At 30.6% G+C, this 27343-nt stretch overlaps 3 protein-coding genes across 5 annotated transcripts; 2 read left to right on the top strand and 1 right to left on the bottom strand.

Annotated features, from left to right (window-relative positions):
- Nucleotides 1-4486: 4486 nt before the first annotated feature.
- LOC118057057 (serine--tRNA ligase) lies at nucleotides 4487-9694 on the top strand. Its single transcript, XM_035069509.2, has 9 exons — nucleotides 4487-4809; nucleotides 4895-4965; nucleotides 5073-5234; nucleotides 5308-5413; nucleotides 6553-6746; nucleotides 8086-8189; nucleotides 8275-8458; nucleotides 8680-8859; nucleotides 9297-9694. The coding sequence occupies exons 1-9, from the start codon at nucleotides 4677-4679 to the stop codon at nucleotides 9504-9506; spliced, it is 1344 nt and encodes a 447-aa protein (XP_034925400.1). The 5' UTR covers nucleotides 4487-4676; the 3' UTR covers nucleotides 9507-9694.
- Nucleotides 9695-13661: 3967 nt separating this feature from the next.
- LOC118057058 (alkane hydroxylase MAH1) lies at nucleotides 13662-15194 on the bottom strand. The gene has a single exon (XM_035069511.2). It carries the CDS (start codon nucleotides 15186-15188, stop codon nucleotides 13695-13697), a length of 1494 nt encoding a protein of 497 aa, XP_034925402.1. The 5' UTR covers nucleotides 15189-15194; the 3' UTR covers nucleotides 13662-13694.
- An 8960-nt stretch (nucleotides 15195-24154) lies between these two features.
- LOC118057059 (probable splicing factor 3A subunit 1) lies at nucleotides 24155-27318 on the top strand. Of its 3 annotated transcripts, none has more exons than XM_073408974.1 (3): nucleotides 24155-24281; nucleotides 24527-26764; nucleotides 26901-27318. In XM_073408974.1, the coding sequence occupies exons 2-3, from the start codon at nucleotides 24623-24625 to the stop codon at nucleotides 27168-27170; spliced, it is 2412 nt and encodes an 803-aa protein (XP_073265075.1). In that variant the 5' UTR covers nucleotides 24155-24281; nucleotides 24527-24622; the 3' UTR covers nucleotides 27171-27318. The 3 variants fall into 3 exon arrangements, with proteins under 3 accessions (XP_073265075.1, XP_073265076.1, XP_073265077.1); XM_073408975.1 differs by having other exon boundaries at nucleotides 24162-24403; XM_073408976.1 differs by having other exon boundaries at nucleotides 24166-24281; nucleotides 24568-26764.
- The last annotated feature ends 25 nt before the right edge of the window (nucleotides 27319-27343 follow it).

A 27343-nucleotide genomic window follows, 5' to 3' on the forward strand; every position in this document is an offset into this window, starting at 1 on the left:
TTTTAAATTTACTAGGTTCCACCGTTACACATGATTTTTACGCACCAAGGTATATAATTTTAACATTTTACTCTTCCATCACTTTTTTATATTATTGGCATTTCATCCTTTAATGCTTAACCCATTAACACTTTAACTTCAATTTTTAATCCCAGACCAAGCACGGCCTTGACATTTAACCTACCCTTGATTAGGTTAACACTTAACCCTCAAAATAAATTTAAGGGTGTATTTGGTATTACGTAATTATTATGGTTATGATTTCAAAAAAAAAAATATTTTTTAAAAAGTATTTTTAGTTGAGGTTAGTTTGAAAAAAATATATGTTTAGTTAAAACTGTGGTTGAAATTGAGGCTGAACAAAAAGTGGTTTAATGTGTTTGGTTAAAAATGCTTTTGAAATTGAAGTTATAAAATAATTTTAAAAAATATATATTAATATTCATGGTTTTTAATTTAAATATTATGGATTTAACTATTGTTATTACATCATGAAATAAATTATACTTTATATAAATTTTTTTATTGTTTTATTAAACTATATACAATTCCATTACGTACAAAATTCATCCGACAATAACTATAGTTTTCATTAATTTTTTTGCGTGCAATAAAATTAAGTAAAATATTATCAGGAATAAAATTAAGACTACAATACGAGTAAATTTAATTCATCTGAAACTAATTTAAAAATTATATATATATATATATATATATATATATATATAATATATATATATATATTGTTCGTGTTCATGTTCGTGTTCATGTTCATGAGAACAGTGTGAGTAAAATCAATTAATTGCATTGGTTTTTTAAAAGAAAAAAAAATATTTACGTGAACAATGCTAGTGAATTAAAATTCATAGCACTGGTTTTTTGAGAGAAAAAAAAATATATATTCATGTAAAACAATGCGACAATAGAGCATGGCTCAACTATTAAGTGGTTCCTCCTCACGAGAAGTAGTAAAATTGTGCTTTTACAAAACCTGCAGCACAATCATGTTTTTGATGGGTCCTACCAGCATCAACTTGTGTTTTTTTTTAACCAAACAGTAATTTACTCGCATCCACATTACCAAACAACCTCTAAGTCCCAGCACTTTCATTTCCCCTACCTCTTACAAATTATCAAACATGGTTAAGGAGAGAAAAATGTTAATCGATTAACATTCAACCCCCAATTAACCTAAAACCAAACACAATCTAATAGTAGTTTTGTGATCCTATTTAAAGTCTATTTGAGAGTGTAATTGTGGCTATTTTTTAGAATACTTTCATGATAAAATATATTAAAATAATATATTTTTTTATTTTTTAAAAAATACTTATGAGACCAGTGTATCAAAACAATTCAAAAATATATAAAAAATTAATTTTGAACAAAATTTTTAAAAAAAAAACATGAGTTGGCCTGTATTTCCAAACACTCTCGTATGTTTGTCTTGACACTGATTATGGTATGAAATCTTGAATTATGGGTTTTATTAGATGGTTTTATTAATTTGTGGGTTATGTGAGTGAATCTAAACTCCATCCTTGAACTTTTTTATTTATTTAATTTCATGTATTTTTATATTTCTTCGCTTATTAAATTTTGTTAATTTTATGAAATCTAAACACACCTACGTCTTCTCTATCTTGATGCTTGGTTTTTTCTATCTTGATCCTTGTCTGATTGTAAGCCTAAAACCTTTTTATTTGAATTTTTTTGTTTATAAATTATTATTTTTTGAAAAAAGACACCTAATGTTTTTTGGGAAAATTTAATTTTTTTTGGGAGTGGATAAAAATTGTGTTATAACAAGTCAAATGTTTAATATTGTTGTAAAAGATAAAATAAGCATCTTTATGTCATTTTTGGTTGATGCTGCAAAATACAATAAACAATACATAAAAGTATATTTGTTGGTGTTATTTGGCAACAAGGAATGGAATGGTGGGAATGAAAATGAAAGTTTTATTCTTTATTTATAGGTATTTGGTTGAAATAAATACAATAAAAAGAAGAATGAAATGGTGGAACAGGAATAAAAATTAAATGTAGCTCCATGTTAATAAAAATAAGGATGATATATTGTTTTTATTTATTGTATATAAATTACTATTACTCATGATTATTAACCCTGGGTGGACTCAGCGGTTAACTCAGAATCTAGCCGATCTATCTTGTGGTATGGATTGAGTGTCAAAAGATTCAACTTAAAACTAGTCAGATATTTTGACAAGCCAACTTGTGACTTGATGGATTTCATCAAAACTTTATTTATTTATTTATTGTTTTTGCATAACAACATTGTTTTGACTCTTAAAAAATTTAAATAATATCATTTAGATTAATTTGGGTTAACCCACCCAACTTTTACTAGATCTTAAATTGACCCGAGTTTAATTATCATGCTTATATTAACATCACCACCACCTCAATTACTACATTCACCATCATTAATGACATTTTTTACTAGGAAAATAAATTATTTTTATTTTACAGCCACCACTTATCTTCTATTAGCACAAGTATAGTGATGACATTATTATTTCTTAATTTTTTTCATCACTATCATCTTATTTTTATTATAATTATCATGATTTAAAGGATGCTTATTACATAGAAGGTCTTTTGATGAGTTTGTCAATGAAGTTTGATGCTGCGGACATTAACGCAGTTGTGGACATAATGTCCAGCTTAAGAAATGTTATTAAACCAAAAGTCAACATAATAAAGAATGACTATGAGTTCTTCATGGTCATGTGTGGAGGTAGTGGATGGTGTTTTTATTCATGTTAATATAGTTATCGACGTGAGCAAGGGAGATGAAAAGATTTTAATTCCCTTTTGATGAAGAGAAATAAAAGTTATCAACTTAGAAGTGATAAAAAAAATATATTAAGGTGTTAATAGGTTCATCATAATGTTTTGAACCTTCTTCTTGTTGAAAAAAAGTTAGAATAGGTTTGGGGAAGTTTTTTTAAATTCTAGTTGAGATTTTAATTTTTAACCTATTGATTCAAGATTATAAATAGGCTTATTTCTATTTTTAATTAGAAAAGGATTGAAAATGGTTTTTATTTGGATTTTAGAGATATTAACCCGTGTTTTAGATTAATTTTTTGTGGCTAAACGCATTATTTGATATTGAGAATCAAGAATCAATAATACAGTTTTATTTTTTGTTTTTTGCTCCGAATTATTTCTAGCGTTTTCAAGTCATTTTAAAATGTTGATATAAAAAATAAATTTTTAGAAATAAAAAAAAATTGTTTCAATGTATTTCTATACAAAAAATATTTTAAAAAACAAATAATTATCATAATACCAACAATGTAGTTTATTTTCTATATAAAAATATTTCTAACCGAAAAATATATATATATATATATATTTAAATATTGCTTTGTTTTTTTAAATTCTAGTTAAGATTTTAATTTATAACTGATTAAATATTGATTCAAGATTATAAATAAGTTTATTGATATTTTTAATTAGAAAAGGATTGAAAATGTTTTTATTTGGATTTTAGAAATATTAACTCAATGATTTAGTGGCTCCACGCATTATCTAATATTGAAAAGAGAATAAAGAATCAACAATGCAATTTATTTTTTGTTCTTTGCTCCGAATTATTTTTAGCATTTTCAAGTTGTTTTAAAGTGTTGATATAAAAAATAAATTTAAAAAATTAAAAAATATTGCTTCAATGTATTTTTATATAAAAATATTTTAAAAAATAATAATTACCACAAAACTACCAACTCGAAAGCTACAATAGATAACATATCATGTCATTCCGGTTCAATTTATTTACACCAGACACAATAATAGTTGTTTTAGTGTGTCATTTTGATTCCATTTTAAGATGTAGAACAACACAATATTTAGATTTCGATTGCCGTTTTCATTCTTCGATTCTCATTCCGATCTCCTTATTCCTATTTCAAGTTATTTATTCATGTTTATCAAGTAATATATCGAAGGTTTAACTTAAAAGTAATATTTTTTTTTTCAAAAATAAATTGGATTAAATAGGAATAATATGTGTAAAAATCGAGAGCAACAACTTGTTTTATTACATGGAAACTAATTCGAAGATGCCTTAAAAAATCTAAAACTTAAAGCTGCATTGTCAATTCAAAAGATATATATTTTTCTTATTAATTCCATCTCTCATTTATTAATTTTTCATTTTTTTTTTGTTATAACATAATTAGTTAAATAAAAAAAAACTTCCATATCAATTCAAAAGTTATATTCTTCTGCCTGTTTGAGAAGTGTAATTATAATTATTTTTTAAAAATACAAAAACAAATATAACCTTCATCAATTAACATCACATCTAATTCAATAATTTTGAAGTTTAAAACTCTCGTCCGTACCATAAAAAAAAGAGAGAAAATTTGAGAGACAAATATAAAACACGATAATGATAAAGCATTAACTCATTGGCCTTAGGTTCTGTTTAGCCCGGCCTAGCTAAGAGAAATCTATAGGTCCCGACCCAGGTCCATCTAACCGCTCCAATTACTCGACCCGAATACGTCATACCTACTTAGCTTAGCACCAAGCCGATTCTCTTCTCTCACAGCCGTTACTCCCTCTCTCTTGAACCTTCAAATCTGCAGCCACAAGCGCAAGTTGTGGCCTCGAAGAAACCCTAATCTCTTACAGAACCAAAGATGTTAGACATCAACTTGTTTCGCGAAGAGAAAGGCAACAACCCAGAGAAAATACGCGAGTCACAGCGCCGTCGTTATGCTATCACCGAGATCGTCGATGAAATCATTCAGTTTGATAACGAATGGCGGCAACGTAAGTGTCCTTCGCTTTATTCAGTACGGCAGCGTTAGTCATTTGATGTCGTTTTTAACTGTTGTCAGATGTCGTTTTTGTGTAGGTCAATTTGAGCTTGATAGTTTGCGTAGAGAGTTTAATAAGCAGAACAAAAAAGTCGCCCAGCTTAAAATCGTAAGTAATTTTAATCAATTTCTTTATTTTCATTTATTAATTTAATTTATGCGAAATTTGATTTACATAATCTTAGCTTAATTTTAACTGATTTGTATAAAAAAAAGGCGAAAGAGGATGCAACGGAAGCGATTAAAGAGACTGAAGAGACGAAAAAATTGATAGCAGATAAGGAAAAAGAGGTTCAAGAGGCTAAAGATGCACTGTATTCAAGATTGCCAACTATTGGTAATCTTGTGCACGACTCGGTCCCGGTTAACGATAACGAGGTGAGTGTGTTGTTGTTGTTCTGTGTTTTTCTTTGAATGGTGGAATGACTGGTTAGAAATGTGTGTTGTGTAGGATTTTAATGCTGTGATTCGGGCATGGGGGGAGAAGCGTGTTGAGAAGAAATTGAGGAATCATGTTGACCTTGTTGAACTTCTTGGAATTGCGGACTTGAAGAAAGGTATATGGACATTTCATATCGCTGCCTCCTTTTTTGGATTGATTCACAGAGATTGATTGACATACATGCAAAAATTATGGCCAACATGACTATCATTAGATAATGAATTTGGATAAGATAACATGTGAACATAAATTTATCTTATTTGTTCTCTTGCTATAGTTGTTTTATGTCTTCCAAGCAGGTTTAATTGTTGGGTTTTTTTTGTCTAATTTGTTGAAATATGCTATGTTTACAGATGTTTGTTATGGTTGTTAGAAACCCTTGAGCCTAATAAATGGAACTTGACCTCAACTTATATGTTTGTCTAAACCTTAGTTACCAGATTTGTGGGATCCCCCACGATTGTTTTCTGGAATGCATGGTCCAGATCACGGTACATTTCTGATCTGGATTGCAGTGGTGTGCGATCTGGATCGTGAAAATTGCCGCCCCAATTTCTGGTGGTATGTGACAGAAAAGGAAAGAGAGAGGGGAGTAAGCTTTGTGCTAAAGAAGAGAAAATACACAGTTTAGGGAGAGAGCAAGAGGAGCAGCCCACCTTTTTCTATAATAATTCAGCCTATTTTTATTGGGCTACAATAGCCAATCATTTAATTCATGTCCTGACGCTATTTTTCCTGTAATAACTGAAAATATTTTAACTAGTAATGCATTTGCTGTTATTTTCTTTTGTAAAACACGGAAAATTAATTTTTGTCTTGGAGTCTTCCAGCATCCATTGTGAAATCATGTTATTATTGTTCTAAACAAATAAGATAGAGTTTCAAAATGTGCCATGACCTAGACTAACGTACCAATTAAACATTCCTCTAATGAACTATCAATTGATGTAAGTGCGTATATTGTACTATGATCATGATGTTCCAAGGTTCTGGCAACTGTGGTCTTAACTGTTTGGTGCAATTGTTCGTCACCAGTCTATGAAGCTGGGCCTTTGTTCTTGTTTCCTTCTTCTTGACCATGATGGACTGCTTTCCTTGTTGACGAATCAGTATTGCTGGCTTGTCTTCATAATGAACCATAAAAGTCATTTTCTCTATGGTGGTGTCTGTAGCCTGTAAGATGAGTGGTTTGGAATGGTTTTATGATGTAGCATGTGGAATTTATGCTAATTTGGATGGGCAAAATATGATTAGGTGCTGATGTAGCAGGAGGTAGAGGCTTCTACCTCAAAGGTGATGGTGTCCGACTTAACCAAGCATTGATCAACTTTGGCCTAGAATTTTTGGAGAAGAGGGGGTACACAGCCTTGCAAACACCCTTTTTTATGAGAAAAGATGTCATGGCAAAGTGTGCCCAATTAGCACAATTTGATGAAGAACTTTACAAGGTGAGTTTTAGAATACCAGGGCATAAACATATTCTCTTAAAGTTCACTAACATCTCAAGTATATGAGAAAAAGTAGGAAAGGAACCTTTTGTTGTTTTTTTCTTTTTTGTTGATAATGAGGAAAGGAACCTTATTATTGAGTAACTGCCGTGATTCCCTGGTGGAAACACCGAACCCGAAACATTGTCCATGTACTTGAATGATCATAGACGATGGAGAATAGCCCAAACCATTGAGATTGGGCTTTAGCTTATGTTTTAGTTTAATTTATATGAACTTTTAATTGAGGTTTATTAATTAGGTTTTATTTGTTGGGTTTGATTTAATTATTGTTGGGTATTTTATTTAGTGGGTCATAAGCCCAATCGCTTATTCTAGTTAGAGTTTTAGTATTTATATCCTATTTTTCTAAATGTTATGGAGTTTTGATGAATTGAATAAAAATTGCAAAGTTTTATATTTTCCAACCCCCATTCTTCTCTCTTTGTTTTTAATTCTTAGCTTTTTTCTCTAAAAGCTTCTTTCTTTTCTCCTTTAATTCTTTGGGTTCATTGTTCCGCATCATTCTCTCCTTATCACACCATGTTGTTGGCGTACAGATTATGAGATACTTCACTCCACCTCTTAATCTCTTAACCTCTCTCTCATTACCCTAGGTTTTGGCTCTGTATATATTCTTGTGGGATCATATAAGTACTTTTAATTGCATGAGTGTATTATGCAAACTTTTGCTTTCATGGATATTATTTGCAATTCATGTAGCACATTCTTCTATTCGGATTGGGGGCCCAACCCCTCTTTAACGATAGTCATATTATGGTTGCGATGCATTTGTGATGCTATGCTAGTTGTTTGCTGCCTTGTACATTAGGGTCTTGCTTAATTGAGAATGCCAAAATGAGTTTATAAGTGATGCGTGCTGTTAATGTTCTAAGCCTGCAGTTTAGATTTGCTAAATTCTTATATGTCGTGCTATTAGCACTTAATTTTGTTAAATATCATTCATTTCTTACAGTTATTATTTTTCTGCTGTGTAGGGCTTTTATTATTACTATTATTTTTATTTGTTGGGTGGGCATTGGTGACATATCTTTTTTTCTTTGGGTCGTTGAAGTAGTAACATGGTTCATGTGCTAAATGAAAATTTGCTTGCTTGTCACCTTCTACTTTCTTACTCACTCCACCATCCTCATATCATTATTTATTCTGATTCATCCAGAGTGTTTTTCAACTTACAATCATACAAGTCCCTTTATTTATGGATGTGTGGCTGCAGTAAAAGACAGTGGTAAATGACTATAGATTCTAGGTTGATGACATTTTTATCAAAGTTCAATAGGTTACTGGTGAAGGAGATGACAAGTATCTAATCGCAACTGCTGAACAACCACTATGTGCGTATCATCTTGATGATTGGATCCATCCTTCACAGCTACCAATCAGGTTATAATAACTTTCTATGGCCTGGTTTTTTAATGGGCAAAATAACCATGGTTGTTCTCATCTCACTAATTTCTTGTTTTTCCAGATATGCTGGGTACTCATCTTGTTTCCGTAAAGAGGCTGGTGCACATGGTCGTGATACTCTAGGCATTTTCAGGGTTCACCAGTTTGAGAAAGTGGAACAATTCTGCATTACCAGCCCAAATGGCAATGATTCCTGGGAGATGCATGAGGAAATGATCAAGAACTCTGAGGAGTTTTACCAGGAGGTATGAGATTACTTCTTACTTATCTGGTAAAAAAATTAATGGTTTCCCATTTAAGTGGCCATCTCCTAACCTGCTTGATATTCACGAGTGATTAGTAATGACTGGTCCCAAGAACAAAACAAGCCTACCCTACCCATACTCTCTATCTTGCTCTCTCTGATGCGTGTGCACACTCCTCACTCGAAAGAAGTGTTCTAACAGTTGTCTCCATTTTCAAACAGCTAAACATCCCGTATCAAGTTGTTGCAATTGTTTCTGGTGCTTTGAATGACGCAGCTGCAAAGAAGTATGACTTGGAAGGCTGGTTTCCTGCTTCCAATACTTACAGAGAGCTGGTCTCCTGTTCGAACTGCACAGACTACCAGTCGAGAAGATTAGAAATTAGATACGGGCAGAAAAAGGTAACATTTATGTACTTATTTGTCTTTATTTCAGTTTGCACAAGGATTTTTTGGATTCTTTTTCTTGTACTATGTTTATGTTGAAAGTGCTACAGAAGCTAGTTAGAACTCGTGAAAGGAGTTTCTGAAAGATACTGATCTGGCTTTTAGAAACAAAAAAAACCTGAAATTGAAGGAATTGCTGAAATATAGCTCTACACTGCATGGAAAAGTGCCCCCAACATAAAATTGGGAAAATAAATAAATAAATCCTAATCGAAGTCTAAAATGCCTTGACTTGTAAAACTATGCTGTCGTCACTTATGTTTAATAAACTCCGTTAAGTTTCTAGAACTGAATAGCATGGCAAATAAAACTGAAATCTCTCTCATGGTTGTATGGATTATCTGATTGTTGATGGCTTCTAAGATATTGGTTACTTTTGTGTGTGGTTGCAGAGCAATGAGCAGGTAAAACAATACTGTCACTTGTTGAACTCTACCCTGACAGCAACAGAGAGGACTATTTGCTGCATCCTGGAGAACTTTCAGAAGGAAGATGGCGTAGAGGTTCCAGAGCCCCTGAGAAAATATATGAGCGGCAAAGAATTCCTACCTTTCCAAAATAAGCCGTCCACTGAAGGCAAGGGGAAGAAACCAAAAGCCTAGTTTTCCTCTCATTCTAAACACTCTCTGCAGGCTTCACTTTGGGTATTAAAATATGAGAATTTTGATTTGACTTCTAATATTGATCCCGCAGCTAGACTTCCAGCATATGATATTCCTGCGACACAAATATTGTTGTTGTGGTGTTAGCTTTCGATTCCTTGGCAATGAAATCGCACTTTTGCTTTCAACGGTAGTGGTGTTGGTTTATGCTTTTGCATATTTATGAGCAATGCCTTGTCGGATTGGTGTGCTGGTGTTCTTACAAAACAAATTCTTTTAAATTAAAAATGTATGGAAAGATGTTTTTTTAGAGTTTTATTTTTAATATAAGCATATTAAAATTATAAAAAAATATTTTAAAAAGTATTTATAGACCTTGAAATGCAAGTCGAACTGTGCTATAAAACGGTTCCTAGTTTCTCAAATAATATCAATCATTCGGTTGTCTTGTCAAGAGTTTAAGAGATTTAAAATTTGGTTTGAGAAATGTTTTTTAAATCGAAGTTTTCATTCATTCTCTACTTGTATGTTTTTTTATTGTTTTGAAGAAAAATATATATTCTTAATAATTATGTTCTTTATAAAAGTCCAAGATAATTAAAATAAATCATTGCAAGCCTAAGGAGTGGAAAATTTTATTTCTAGAGGCAAACATCCATTTATTTATTTATTTTTGAATGAAAACATTATTTTTTAATCAATAGAATATTTTTTAGGCAAAAACTTATCATATTCTAAAAACAAGTTTAAAAAAAATAAACATAATAATGTGATAATCTTAAAAGAAAAAAAAAATCAAAGATTAATTAATTCATGAAAATCAAATATAACAACAAAAAGACTATTCAATTCTCAATGAATATTCATGTGTATTTTTTATATATAATTTATTGGATATTAGGCTCCATATAGTTATAAACAAATTTATTAGAAATATAATCATAAACAGTCTAATCTCATTAAAAAAATCTAAAATAATTGGATGATGGTTATTATTAAATAGCATTATAATTATTAATTTCAATAAATATTTATTTTTAATTTTAAAAAAGTTATATGGCCTAAGAGACCAGGCCTACACACCTCTCACCTTCTTTTTATAATGAGCAAATGATGTGCTTTTCGGTCAATATCTACTAATATGCATAAGAGTGTTTTTATCTCTAAAGCTCAATTATTTTTTACTAGAAAAGACCTAAAATATCCTAAAAACCTAACCCACCTCATTATAACCTCCAAACACCATAAAAATCACTCTAGAAAATAAAAAAAAAAAATAAATAAATAAAAGTAAATTAATAACATTTTTACAAGATATTTTTATGAATATCGTTGATAGCAAAACCATCATTGGTGATCTCACTTCTTCATGATAAACCTATGGGCATTAAGATTAATCTTTTTCGTGGTTAACATGTGGATTGACCAATATCTTTCTTCATCTCAAAATAAAATCCGCTCATATTGATAATTCTTAATCCTATTAAAAAATCATCATTAATTAGTAAAATTATGAGGTTAATTTTAAAGAATAAGTGATGGAATTGGTTAGTCCATGACTAAAATGTGCACTATTTATCAAGACTTTAAATTAATTTTGAGCTTATTTCAAGCAAGGTTTTTAAGGTTTGTTAGGAGTTGAAAAGGTAATTTTAGAAGTAAAAAAGAAAGTTGGAAGCAAGAACTCACCCTTTTATGCTTTAATGGGCGGACACAAATTTAAAAAGAGGTATTGCCTATTAGCATTCACATGATATATTTTGAAATTTAACTAATTTTTAAAGAATGTGAAATATTAATTTCACATTAACATTTTTTAATTTCAAAACAATAATTGAACATAAAAAGAAAAAGACACATTTTAAAATATGTGATGTAATCCCAAAATTTATGAAAAAAAGTCCAAGAAAAACAAAGTTTTAATGACCTCATTCACAAAGTTCAACAATAAAAAATGGACTAACAACCCAACATTCACTATATCTTCAGACATGATTCATTCTGAATCATTCGTGGCTTTGTAATATTCATTAGGTGTCTCTTCCATTATCATTTTCAGTCACTTGTTATGCTGACGATGAACTTGTGATTATGAGATGCATACTATTATTTTTTTACAAATACAATATGACTCCTACTTACTAGCTTTTAGACTTGATACATGAAATTCTTAGAGTTTTAAATTAGATGACCTAGAACCTCACCATGATATTCATATTTGGTACTCGGGTCATACCACCTTAGATATGATGGTTGTATGGGATTTTTTGAAAGTGGTATAATGTGTCTTGTATAAGAGGTGTTGATAAATAATGTAGAGTTGAAGAGACATATTGGTTAAATAGTTTCTAAATAAATTATTCAACAAAAATTAGTTTTTAAATAAAGTAGTTAGATTATTTAGTGTGCTAGTCATGTGATTTTACTTTAACTTCAATTGAATCAAAATATGGACTTAATTTCATCCCTAATTTTATTTAGGATGATTTACATTGAATTATTTGTCCAAAAACTATCTACACTTAACATAAAAAGAGCTTTGATATATTTTACCCTTTTAATTTGGTATCTTTAATTTATTAGGTCAATTTATCTTAATTATAATTAAGTTATGTTTTATTTGAGGCCAACAGAAACTACATGTTTTAATGATGAAAATATTCTTTCTAGGTTTATCCTAATAAAGGAACAAATTATATTCTTGGCGCAATAATATAAGCATATAATAATTGGTTTAAAATGTTGAAGTATGCTAACAGGCAGTCACATGCACAATTACTAGCAAAAATCACTGTTTTTAACCATTTAGTGGGTCATTGTGTTGATAAAGTGGATGGAGTCAATAAATATGCTCTTTATATGGTCTTAATTCGACTTTCTCTGCGTACTAATATTGATGGTCATGGACTACAAGGTGTAAATTTTGTTTTACAAACCTTATTTGGGATGTAGAGATTTAGTTTATTATTTATTATTATTTATTATAATTGGTTATTATTAATAATATTAATGTGGATATCCCTGAATTAACGACTATGTAAACCTCTAATAATTATTATATTAACAACCATATGCCCTAATTAAGTGTATGCTGGCATTTAATATATTATATATATATATATATTTGCTTTTGTAAGGCCACATTACATGTAGCATTTCATGATAGTATTTGAGATTATAATAATATTTATTTTTTAAAATATTTTTTATTTAAACAATCACATCTCCAGCTGCAAAAGAGAAATTTACAGGATGTTCAATGAGCCGTGAGATTAGTCGTGATGCAAACACATCCACGTAAAGAAAAAAAAAAGAAAGAGAAATAACCCTCCAAATCCAACAATCTTGTTATCTTTTATGAACTGTTATCCATTTGTTTTGCTTCCATTCAAGAAAAGAATATAAAATCATCAGTACATGACATAAGAAGGGTTTAATTAAAAAAAAATCAAAGAAATAAATTTCTTTTTAGAGATTACCCTTTTTTCCTTGCTGGTTTCTGGATTGCATTGACATAAAGATTATTTTCTCTATAACATATTGAATTTGATTAAAAGAGAAATTGACAATAAATGGAAACAAAATATTGAATCAATTGAGCCTCGTTTGGTAAAAGAAAAAGAGAAAAATAAAGTACTCTGAATAAGAAGTATAGAAGCAAGAAGAGAATTACAAAAAAATAATAATAATTAAGAAATTATGTTATGTCATATCCGATCATATAATTTGTTCTTCAATATAGAAAAAAAAAAACCAAAAAAACAAAGAAGGATCAAAATTCATGGCTCATCTTCAAAAACTGCGACCAATCCAGTCACCATCTTAATCCCAGTCTGTAAACTCTTGGGTTTAACTTTATAAGGCTTCCATTCTTTTACCACAATAAACTTGGTTTTCGCGACAGAATTAATCTTCAGATGATAAAAGCTATTATTCCAAGCAATAAAATAAAATAAAATCTAAGCAGGTTAAATTCAAGGAAAAATAAAATCTAAAATTATAGATCCCTCCCTCTCCTTTTCTTATTTCCTAACCCATGTTCTTCTTTATTAACCCATGTTCTTATTTGTTCACCATTTTTCCAGTCTTCTCTCCTCAACTGGCAGTAAGGTTCTTCTTCCCCAGAAGATCTCGTGTTCGAGCTTCTTTTTTTTTTTTTTTTTTTTTTTTTAATAAAAAAAACTACCACTAAGTCCATCTCTTGTTAAGCCTGACCATCAAGCCATGATCCAAGTGAAGCATGAAATTATTCTTGGGTGCTCCGACGCGGTCCTCTACAACCTGAACATGGTAATTGTAAATGATTGTCGCTGCGAAAGTCTTCAGCAACGTGAGGCCTACGTCCTTCCCAGGACAAATCCGAGGCCCTGAACCGAATGCCGAGAATTTATGTGGCGGCTCATGTCTAATTCTTCCGTCCTCCATGATCCATCTCTCTGGTTTGAATTCAAGGCAATCCTGTCCCCAAATCGTGCGCACCCTTCCCATTGCATACGCAGAGATAACGACCATTGTATTCTGACTGATATGATGTCCGCTTGGAAGCGTGTCTGGTTCAACGGCAGTTTTGGACAACATGGAAGCTGGTGGGAACAACCTCAATGTCTCCAACAAAGCTGCTTGCAGGTAGACCATCTTACTTACCTCTTCTTCGCTGAAAAATGAGGAGCTTTCCCGCGCTTCTGTCACTGGCCTGATTTTCTCCAACTCTTGTCGAATTTTGGTTTCAACCTTCGGATTCTTCGCAAAAATCCAGAAGAACCGGGAGAGAGATGAACTTGTAGTGTCTTCAATTGCAAATATTAAACTCATAGTGCTATCCCTGATAACTTTATGATCGGCTTGTTCAAATATCTCATTTTCAGTTGTATAGCCTTTCAGTGCACTAAAATCTTCCTCATCATTCCTGATTTCTCCTTTGCTCATTTCTTCTTGCTTCATTGACATGTAATCGTCGATGATCTTATCAATGGTTTTCCTAGCTTCGCTTAGCCTCTTCTCCTTCCCCAGTCCGAACCACCTTTGCAGCTTCCAAATGCTTTCCGGCGCCAGATATCGGACGGTGATTGCATCACAAGCGTCATCTGTGGCCTTCAAAAATTTATCTTCTGAGAATGCCAGGCCAACGAACTTGGGTTTGTAGCCTGTAGAAATGCAGCAAGCAAAATAATATATATACCTCCTAAGTAAACCTTCCAAGTCCACAACTATTTGTTGATTAGAAACATGATCAAGAACCGAGCTTAGCTCTATCTCTATACAATCTCGAACAATCTTCCCAGCGAATTGCTGGAACGACCGGTGACTGATATATGAGCGGATTACCTTCCTGTGGTGCTTCCATTCCTCAAAGTCGAAAGTGAAGACTGAATCACCAAAAAATTCAAATTGTTTCTTCCATTCAGGTCCTTTTGGATAATTTGAAAAGTTTGTGCTCATTATGTGGCGAACATTTGCAGGATCACTCGTGAGTAACATATCTTTGCCACCGAACAAGGAACGTTTCACTAAAATCGTGCCATTATTTTGTTCAAGCATTTCGGCTTGGCTATCATGCATGCGATAGAAGTTAACAAGACAACGTAGGAGAATCCACGGGCTGCTATTCTTCTTGATAAAATGCAAGAAAAAAATGGAGGAAATAGTTGCTACGAACAGTATGATAAGGGTAAGTGTGGCCATTGTCGTGTTATGTCTTGGATATGGAGCTCTGTGCAGAAAGATGGCGTCTTTGGATGTCATTTTATACTGGCGACTTTGCGAGTGATTATTAATGCGCTAGCTGCACATCAACGATACGATTTTGAAGTATACTAGTGACTAGTGTTGTGTCAATTGGATGCTCATAAAAATCATACCACTTAGCTGGTTATATGTTATTCTAATTAAAAATAACAAATGGCTAGACATCATTAGAATTTAGGACGAGATTTCACATTAATATTTCATGTGTATTATTGTTAGAGGCTGAACACTAGGATAACTTATAATTTACAACAATATCTAACATTAAAAAAATTGAGTATTAAACCTAAATAATTCTAGAACAAGATTTTAAAAACTCCTAAATAAATTTTAAATTACTATTTCAGCTGCGTTGAAAAAGTCCAACATAATACGAATGAAGTCCCTGCTATGGCACCTCTCTTGACAAGCATTGGCAGCACCATGATTTGCCTCTAGAAAAACGTTCTTAAGGTGCCATTTCGTTCAAAATACAAAATATTGGAAGGGATATATATATATATATATTCCTGGAGACAAATAATTTTTAATTTTACAAGTCTCGGACCACAAGATATTAGCATATATATATTAAAAATTATTTGTCTCCAGGAAAATATATATATATATATATATATATAAGATAAATTCAAATATAATTTCTTGTATTTACCTATTTTAAAGCATTTTTAGAGTTTTGATAGTTATAATAAAGTGTCTATACTATACATCCTAAGAGTGATTCACATATAATGAAAAAAGAATTAAACTAGGTTTTAGGAATAGTCTCTTTTATGATGAGAGATAGAGTTGACTTTTCATATTAAATTATGTTTGGTCCCACCAATATTCCATAAGTTATTATATACAAACCCAACATTCTAAACACTTCATCCTTTAACACTTGAACTATTGAACCCCACTATTATTATTTCTCTAGATTGATAGGATTAAATAAATATTCATTCTTTTATTCAAATGGCCTCCTAAATTATTGAGTTATTGTAACTTAGTCTTTCTAGTTTGTTTAAATTGATTAATTAGTCCCCATATTATTAAAATTAATTAAATAGTCCTTGGACCAACATTGATCTCCAACCTCCATTGATTACATTAGTTTTTTCCCCAATTGATAGTCTTTTTTTTCCATCTTAAATGTTTCTCTTTTCTTTATTTTCAACAAAAAATAAAATAACTTGAGAAAATAAAATTAACAAATTAATGGACTAAGTTATAAACAAATTAAATATATAGTTTTTGAAACAATAAAAATAAATTAGATGGTCTCGTTAAGCTATGGGGATAGGTTATAATTAATCATAAAATATTTGCTAGATTTTACCGTTTGCTCAGGAGCGAAATCCTACCTATTTTATGGATTCAAGAGGAACTTTTTTTTTTTTTTTAACTATATATAATTAAGAGAAATCAGTATAAGAAAATTACATTGAGTCCTAGTTAAAGTTCAACACTTTATATCCCACTCTCTCCACCTAATTATAAATGTCAAAGACTTGATGAGTAAGAAAAAGTATCATACAAGCTAGTTAAACTTGGTGACATTAGATCTTTATGCACTCTTTGTGACTATGATAAATATTAGTTTTTAAAGTATTTTTTATTTAAAAATATATTAAAATAATATTTTTTTATTTATATTTGATATTAATATATTAAAATAATTATATATATATGAAAAATTATTAATTTAAAACTAAAAGAATTTAAAAGCATGGTTACACAAATACAGTCGCTAATGATTCCTAGAAGAAAAGCTATTGTTAATGTTTGCTTATTAAGGGTTGTTTATTTTTTTCAAGTTAATATTTTGATGTGTTGATATTAAAAATAATTTTTTAAAAATAAAAAAATATTAATTTAATATATTTTAAAAAAATTACTACTATATTTCCAAACATCTCTTAATAAAAATTTATTATCCATTAAATTTAGGGGGATGTCGATCACTTGCCCTAACTACGAAGACAAGCACTAAAAGCCAAGCAACTTTTCCATTTATTGCACTTTATACTATAGCTTAAGGTTATTAATTATGTTTTGTTTTGTCCAGAATGAATGAAATATTTCATACAAATTTAAAAAATAGAATAATTTTTATCTCGGTTTATTCTGGTTTTTTAGCTAAATTTCAGCTGGAATTTTGCGATTTCATTTTACATGTTCCGTTCCAGTCTTGAAAAACCATTGAATCAAATTGAACCTAGTTCAATTTAATTAATTAAACCATCCAAGTATAAAAAGCTCTTTTTCATTACTATTTTCAATAACAATGATATTAAAAATTATTATTACTATTTTCATTAACAATAATATTAACTTTTTAAAATTATATTTATCACTAATATATATGGTTTATATTCATGTTTATACTTTGTAGGAATTTTAGCAAAACAAGGGATCTCATTAGCCTTGATAACATTGACCTAACTTTATATTTAAAATAATTTTTGTTAAAACATTTTACTTTCGTAATATTTTGATATTTTATTTAAGTTGAATTACTTTAAGTTAAAGATTTATTTAATCTTGACTATTTAGAACTATTTTAAATTTTAAAATTATATTTATTTGACATTGTGTTTGTATTATATAATTTATAATTAATTTATATTAAATTTAAATTATATTTATTGAATATATATACGTGGGTGTGTGAAGAATAGAATCTCGAAACAAAACAACACATCAAAATACTTTAAAACAAACTCAATTCATTTTAATTGAATAAAATAAACACCTATCAAAAACAACCTTGATATAGACCCTGTGTTGTGCCCACAAAGAAGAGCCTCGAATAAAGATGGATGTACGTTTGCCGCCTCTAACGGATCCAAGCCAAAGCGTTGAAAACCGGACAATGAGCAAACATTAACGGTAGCTGTTTTTTCTAGCTAGGCTTTTACTTTCTATTATGCGAACATTTAATATATTATTAACAATACTGGAAAGTACTGTAATATGAATAATATTTCTCGTACTTCCCCATGTGCTCTGTGTGTTCGTGATAATTTTTTTTTTAATTTTAATTTTTTTTATTAGAATCACGAGAGGCTGGTTAAACCAATTGAATACTTTTCTTTCTTTCTTATTTAATTTATATTTTTCAATTATATCCTTAAATATCAAATTAATTAAAAATTAAAATTATTTTATTTACTTTTTATTAGTTTATTTAATTTAAGTAGCCTTCACTAGTCTATATTACACTGTCAACTTCAACATAACTTCCTTGAAGAGAGCGTTATGACACGTGTGTTGGTCCTTAAACTTAAAAAAAAAAAAAAAAAAAAAGAGGAGAGAAATCAAGGTGTACGATGCACCATTTATTTTAGGCAACGTGTCATCCATTTTCATCACCAAATACCTCAAAATAGTTACAGCAGCCTCTAGAAATCCGTTTCATATTTGCTTTTATTTTCAGTATATAAATTGTAAATTTAGCAACAATTTTATTAAATTAATTAAAATAGAAAATTTTAAATGGATATAAGTTTTTTGATGTGGTTGCAATGATCAAGAATTATTTATTTAGCCACACTTTGAAAATAAGATGTAGATTATTTTAAATGTAAATATTAATTCAAGTAGAATAATTAATGAAATTTAGCAAATAATTCCTTGCTCAAAATTTGGGGAAAATCAGAATTTAAATAATTTTATAGTCTAGCAAAAATTAGGAATTGTGCATTTAACCTACCGAGATGTGATTATTATGTATTTAAGTAGGCAGATTTTAAAGTAAAAACACCTTGATAATCTTTTGATGTAATTATGAATTGTGAAGGTAAATAGTAGTTTGTAATATATATATAAAGAAATCATAATTGAAGGATAAACTAAACAAGTTAGGAAAAAAAAATCCTTTTAGAATATTATTTATTAAGTAAACAATGATTCAATTAAAAACAACTCAATAAATATAATTCTTACCACTGCCGAATTTTGCTACCAAACTATTAAAATTATCGCCGAATTTGATGTCAAACCATTATTATCATAGATTCCTCTCCCCTATAGTGTTTTCTTTTCAACTTTGCCAAGCACATTGCATTGATTACTCTTTCATACTGCTCAATCACCAATTAAAATATATTTATTTTAAGTATAAATAATAATTATAGTCTTCATTACTACTCTAACACGAATATTATAAAAATTAATTACCATCAAACTCTGAGGAGTATAACTCAACTGGTTAGATTCTAGGTTTGCTCTTCAGAAATCACCAGTTCGAGTCTTTTAAACCTCAAGGTCACTAAAAACTTATATGATTATTAATTTCAGGACCAGTAGGATTAGTTGAAATACAAGCAAGCTAACCCGAACATCCATATTAATCTAAAAAAAAAAAAAAAACTACCATCATCATAAACCATGTTGCCCCATCTCCATTATCCTTGCTGCCTTGTTACAAATGTAACCATCATAGTACCATTGCAATTTCACAACCACCGCTATAATGAGAGTAGACTTGCAACTTGATTTTTTTTAAGTTTAAATTTTTTTTTTTAAAAAAAAATAAAGCATTGAATCAAAGATTCTAGATAAAAGGATTAGTTGTACAACCTATTATGTTTTTGTAGTGAGATTATCACTAAATTCTAACCTACGAGAATTTCTTTATATAACTTCATTTTGTGTTCACTTTTCTATCTTAACTTATGAGTTTGTTATTAGAAAATCTCCAATCAACCCCTCACTTAATATGGCATGGGCAATTGGAGCCTATTTGGGATGGAAGAAAATTAGACCTTCAAGCCTATTAACGAGTTAAAAGTCCACAACCTAAAGTAAGTTGAATTTGGACCTTAAGTCGTAATCGGCCTGTCGAACTATATAAATAAATTACAATAACTTCATTAAAAAAAAAAAAGATATGGGTTTTGGGCTAATCAGCTTATCACACCACCCAAAACTCGAACTCAAATTTTAGTAAAGATATGCAAGGAAAAATTAGTATCTCTAATAAAAATAAAATAAATGAAAACAAAGACAAAAGAGAATATATTAATACTAATAAAGACAATAAAAAAATTTAAAAACCTCATCATTGAAATCAAATTAATCTCAAATCCTAGATCTAGACTAACTGAAATTGATATAGCATCAAGTATACAAGGATAGATGATCATTACATATACAATCCATATATTAATATCGATCTTTGTATCTATTACCAGTTCGAGCTTTACAAACCTCATGACCACTAGAGATTTATATAATCATTAAGTCTGTTAAATTAATTAAAATGTATACAAACTGGTCCCAACATCTATATTAATAATAAAAAAATATCGATCCATACATCGTCCTATCAATTTTGTTAGCTTATTTTAATTTTAGAGCACAGGTAAAACAAAAGCTAACATTTTGCTAGTTTTATTGTTTACCAAATAATTCCTTTGGGTTTTTAGTTAGTGTCTTGAGATAGAAAAAATATATATACAAAAAAGATAAAAATATATTTGATTGAAAAAATATAAACATAAAATTAATATCTTTAAAATAATTTTGAAATGAATTTATATATTTTCAATACAAGAAATACATGAAAACATGTTCTTTTATCCTCAATATTTCTGATTTTTTTATCCCGAAACAATAAACAAACTATACCTAATAAATTAAAATTAAAAATTAAAAATACATTATAATCCTATATATCACATTCTCCAAAGATCATATATCATGTACACATGGATCATAAAATTTAATTTGATACCTTTTAATACGTCAAACAAAATTAAGGATCTCAAATGAAGCCTTTTCAATTTAGTCCAATCTAAACAAATTAAAGCTTAATTAATCATCCGATATTTGTATGAATCCTATCAAGAACACTAAAATATCAAAAGTTTACAAATTATCATGCAACACATTGAATATAAGGCGAGGATTAAACTAAAAAAAAAGTTTAGCAATATATATGCTGGAATTGAAAGATCAAGGATTGAATAGCCATAAAAAGATAGATCAAAGACTATTTTAATAAAAAAGAGGTAAATAGGAACTATAATAGATTGCATGAGATGCATTCGAAAGAGCTTTTAAAAAGCTTGTTTGGTTATGCATTAGTGTCTGCTTTTCTATTTAACCATAATTTTATCTAGTTAAAAAATGAAAAACAATTTTTATTCTTGAACCCTATCAATAAATGAAATTTGAACTCAATTTTTAAGAAGCTACTTCCACATGCTTTTGATACGCTTCTCCTCTGCTTTTCAGTGAGTTGCATTTTATCACTGTTAAATTTGCTACCCACAAGACCAAAATAACCTTACCCTCCTTTGAACTAATAAAAAAATCAATGCTAAGCAGTTTTTATTTAAGTTAAAAATTTGACGAGACCCAACTATTTGTACCAATAAATTATAAAAATATACATATGTTTTAATTCTCACCAGTTATTTACATAATTTAATCCCCATCTCGATTTGATTTTTTTCTAGGAGTTTTTTTTTAATAGATTATGTTCACAACCCCATAAAAATTAGAAGTCTTTCTATATAGATTATGTTTGTGATGACATTATAGTAAATTTAATGAAATAATAAAATCGGTGATGCAATTCGCATACTTGTTTTTATAATGTATTAATAATAAAATGTATATTAATATAATTGTAAAATAAAAAATTAATACATGTACTATTATATCATTTTATTACTAACATCAATTTCAATAATTATTTTAACTAAATATCCTAGACGTGTTTTTTATTAAATAATAACTTCAACAATAATTTTAACTAAACAAGTATCTTAATAAAAATAATTATAATTAAAAATAATTTTTATATTATATTTTTTCAGACCACAATTAAAAAAAGCTATGCAATACTACTTTAAAAAATAAATAAGAAAAAGCCAAATTAAATAAAAGAAGATTGAGAGAATTGTTTAAGAACCCAAAATGTTTTCAATTCGGTTTAATTTCTTTTTAGAGTTTATCATTAATTTATTACCTCATGAGTATGGTCTTTTCCAAATAAACTACTATGAAGAATTAAAATAAAATAAAATAAAATGAAATGTACAATATACTTGTTTAGGAAAAAATGAAACTTGAAAATGAAGAAACTCATTCTATTTTTGCGCAAGTAATTAAGAAGTATGTAAAGCATAAGTATAAACTATTTAAGGAGGAATATAAAAATGATAATATTGCCTGAACTATAAGGCATGATTTAAAAGAAAGATAAATCTAACGCTTTTGTATATTTCAAATCAAATTTTGTTGATGTTCCTTATAATACTTGATAAATTAATTCGTATTTTAACTTCTTAAAATCATATATATTGAGAGATATATAGACTTTTTTAATGTTAATTCTTTTTATAAAAAAAATATTTAATCACTTTTATCAATAACCTTTCATTATGAATAGTCTATTTGTTGCATGAAAAATGATCTCCTTCTTTTCCTATTACTTCCATGTATTATTAACTTTTAATGTCAAAACAAGCTACATGTATTCTTGATTTTACAAAATAAGTAAAACTTCTTCCCTCGACATGTTAAAAAAAGAGAAAAAAAAAACCTATAATTGGATAATGATTCCTTCTTTTTTGGTGGCATTAGGTGGTTGTAGGGATCTTCGATAAATTGAATTACAATATAAGTTATGAGTTTGAGGCTTAATTTATATTAATTTAAAATAATATTTTTTTAACATTTCTTAAAAAAAAAAAAATTAAAACAATTTTATTTTAAAAAATCTTAATTTCTTTTTAAAAACCAAACTAAATTTTACTCTATTTGATTAAACCAATTTAATTTAAATGATAAAACTCTATATTATTTTTAACATAAAACTCAACTATATCAACGATTTAATTATTTAATTAACCAACAAATTAAATTAGATTTAATAAATTTTTTTTTCTTATCCGAATATTCTCATATATTTTTAAAGAATAAGATTAGTTCTATTTGAGGTTTGTGACTACTCCTCATAATAAATATGTTTTATGTAAATTGAATTTATATTTTTATTCTTGTAAAAATATAACACTATTTTAATAGTCAAACCAACATTTTGTTTAATAATATCACTCTGGGGACACTATTTGAATTGTTAAGACACGATGACTAATCTTGATTAGTTATAATAGCCCAAAGCAAATTATTACAATTCCTTTTCTTTTCTGTTTTATAAAGGCTAAGCTAAAATGAAAATTGTTTTATCATCTCAAACGCTGTCCATGTCTTTAGTGTGCTATCATTAATTTGAAATACGTTATTCGTAATTTTATTCAAAAACAAAAAATGGATAAAAATAAGCTTATTTGTCGCACTAATACCTATAATAAAAGTATTTATTAATTTTAAATCTAGTTAGAGTAGAGAGATGTATTAAAAAAAGCTGAACAAATATACTAAATTATTCGAAAAATAATTTTATTATATCACACTTAGAAATAATTTATTAAATTCTTTATATCTTCTCTCATCTTAAAATGACACATTCACTAACTATTTTTATTTATTTTAGAAGTGTGGTTACGGTTGTTTTTTAAAATATTTTTTATTTAGAAATACATCAAAATAATATTTTTTTTTTTAAAAATTATTTTTGATATTAGCACATCAAAATGATTTGAAAATACCAAAAAATTATTAACTTGAAACAAAGAAAAAAATAAAAAATTGTAAAATATAAAAATAAATAAAACCTAATTTATCTGAACCATTTTTAATATGTTCAGCTTTACTTTACCAAGTAAATGGCAGAAAGAATCTCTAAAAAAAAACCAAACAAATTAAAATTCTTAACGGTCTTTTTTGGTATCCGTATGCATAATGGGCCCGAGTGTAAAAGAAAAGAAAATCAACCCGACCCGTTTAAGAAAACAAATTAGTTGAAACCAAAATATAAAACGAGTCGGGTTCTTTTTTTAAGTGTTTTTTTTTTTTTTCCCGTATCATAAAATCTTGACTGGATCTCTCTTACGCTCTCTGTCTTTCTCTCTTTTTGTATAAAACCCTAGCAGATCGAAATTCCCTAATCTCAATTCTTTCTACTCCATAGTAAGTTATCTTTCCATTTATTAATCTATATAGGTTATATCATCTTTTGTTATATGTTATTCAGTGATTAGGGTTTTCAATCTTGAGATGAATGAAGAATTCAGTGACTGGTTTTAATTAAGGTTAGGTTTTTTCTGGACTGGGAAACTGGCGGGTTCTTATTAACAATAATACTAAATCATTTTGGGTTTTCGGGCTCTCTGCGTTCTTATAAATAAAATTTATTGCAATGCTGTTATTTGCAGGTATTTTTAACTAAAGAATTTGTGGGGATTTCTTTGGCGAGGAGCTGGTTTGATGTGGGTTGTTTTCGGGATTTTTGTTTGAGACTTGGAGAGAAAATGATGTCTTCCACAGCAATCTTACCGCTTCCAGCACCTCCTGTTAATGGAGATGGGTCTCCTCCTCCACCCTCGCAAGTGGTAGAACAGCAGCCGAGGGAGGATAGACCGGCAAGTGAGGAGCAGAGCAGAGCACCAGTTGCGACCCATACGAGAACTATTGGAATTATTCATCCTCCACCTGATATTAGGAGTATTGTTGATAAGACCTCGCAATTTGTAGCAAAAAATGGACCTGAGTTTGAGAAGAGGATTATTGCAAACAATGCTAATAATGCCAAGTTCAATTTTTTGAATTCGTCGGATCCGTACCATGCTTATTACCAGCATCGTTTGGCAGAATTTCGTGCTCAGAATCAAGCTCCTGGACAGCAGCCTACTTCACAGCCTGCGGATTCAGCTTCTCCTGATTCAGCTCCAAAACCTGATTCAGCTGCTGATGAAAATGAAGCAGCTACGAAACCGGATCCTTCAGCCCAGTTTAGATTACCTCCTCCTAAGGTTCTTGAACCCCCAGAAGCTGAGCAGTATACTGTTCGGCTTCCAGAAGGGATTACTGGAGAGGAACTTGATATTATTAAGCTCACGGCTCAGTTTGTAGCTCGAAATGGGCAAGCATTCTTGACTGGATTGACGAATAGGGAGATGAACAATCCTCAGTTCCACTTTTTGAAGCCAACCCACAGCATGTTTACCTTTTTCACTGGACTTGCTGATGCATATTCTAAAGTTTTGATGCCTCCAAAGGGTTTGACCGAGAAGTTGACAAAGAGTGTTTCTGACATGACCACTGTGCTTGAAAGGGGCTTGCATCGCCTTGAATGGGAACGCTCACAGGAGCAGGCAAGACAGAAAGCTGAGGATGAGATTGAACAGGAGCGGATGCAAATGGCAATGATTGATTGGCATGATTTTGTTGTGGTTGAGACTATAGACTTTGCAGATGATGAAGACGAGGACTTGCCCCCTCCAATGACACTTGAGGAAGTTATAAGGAGGAGCAAGATATCTGCTATGGATGAAGATGAAATCATTGAGCCTGGAAAGGAGGTGGAAATGGAAATGGACGAAGAAGAGATGCAGCTTGTTGAGGAAGGCATGAGGGTTGCAAGTATTGAAGAGAATGATGGTGAGAAGGGCACAAGAACAAATGAGGAACAAGAACCACCTATGAGGATTGTGAAGAACTGGAAGAGACCCGAGGAGAGGATCCCTGCTGAAAGAGACCCAACTAAGTTTGTTGTTTCTCCTATCACTGGTGAGCTAATTCCAATCAGTGAGATGTCCGAGCACATGAGAATTTCCCTCATTGATCCCAAGTACAAGGAGCAAAAGGAAAGGATGTTTGCCAAGATTCGGGAAACTACTCTTGCACAGGATGATGAGATCTCTCGTAACATAGTGGGACTGGCACGCTTGAGGCCTGATATCTTTGGCACCACAGAGGAAGAAGTTTCTAATGCAGTGAAGGCTGAAATTGAGAAGAAGAAAGATGAGCAGCCAAAGCAGGTCATATGGGATGGTCACACTGGTAGTATTGGGCGCACTGCAAACCAAGCTATGTCTCAGAACGAGGATCAAAATGAAGCTGTTAACAATGATGTAAGGAACCTTCCTGGTCCAGCAGCTCCTCCTCCCCGACCTGGTGTGCTGACTGTCCGTCCCCTCCCTCCACCACCAGGACTGCAGTTGAATCTTCCTCGTGCACCTCCAAATACAGTTCAATATTCTGGTCCCACTGCTGGGGCATATCTTGTACATCCACAAAGGCCAGTCAGTATTCCAATTATGCAGCCAAATTACCCCCCTCCAATGCAAATGGCACCCGGACAGCAACACATCATGGTAAATCGACCCCCCCCCATGCCTCCATCAATGTCTGGGAATCCAAATGTACCTGTGCCGCCTCCACCTGGATCGGAATATAATTCCATGGCAGTTCCTCGATCTTTTGCCCCTCATCCTGTCGCCCAACCTGGATTGCATATGATGCCACCACCACCTCCGTTGCCTCAAGGAATGCCTCCACCACCCCCACCTGAGGATGCTCCTCCTCCACTTCCAGATGAGCCAGAGCCGAAGAGGCAGAGGCTTGACGACCATGCGCTTGTTCCTGAAGATCAGTTTCTGGCTCAACATCCGGTATGGCCTTTTCTTTTATCAGAATTATGCTTCTTACTCTACAGCTGTTGGATTTATCATTTATGATCTGTATCTCAATGTGGTCTTTCTTCCTTTATCTGACTGCATGTTAGCTGATATTGTGCCTTTTATGCAGGGACTTGGGCGCGTCACTGTTTCTGTTCCCAATATTGATGAAGGAAATCTCAAAGGCCAAGTTCTGGAGATTACAATGCAGTCCTTGTCTGAAACTGTTGGCAGCCTAAAGGAGAAAATTGCTGGAGAGATCCAACTTCCTGCAAACAAACAGAAATTGAGTGGAAAAGCTGGTTTTCTCAAGGATAATATGTCACTGGCATATTACAATGTTGGACCAGGAGAATTGCTGGCTCTCTCTTTGAGAGAGCGTGGTGGTAGAAAGAGATGAAGAGGCTTCTCGATGTGGCCCCATTTACGGTTTTTGATAGAACTTTCTCATATCAGAGATTTTCACATATTGCTGTGGGACTTTGTTATTTTGCTTCCTTTGATGCTATGCTGGAAATTATAATGGCTATGTGTTTTCAGCATGATTATATTTTTCGTTGCTGCTATGTAGAA

Source organism: Populus alba, chromosome 5 (assembly GCF_005239225.2).
Source record: "Populus alba chromosome 5, ASM523922v2, whole genome shotgun sequence".
In the NCBI taxonomy this organism is placed as follows: Eukaryota; Viridiplantae; Streptophyta; class Magnoliopsida; order Malpighiales; family Salicaceae; genus Populus; species Populus alba.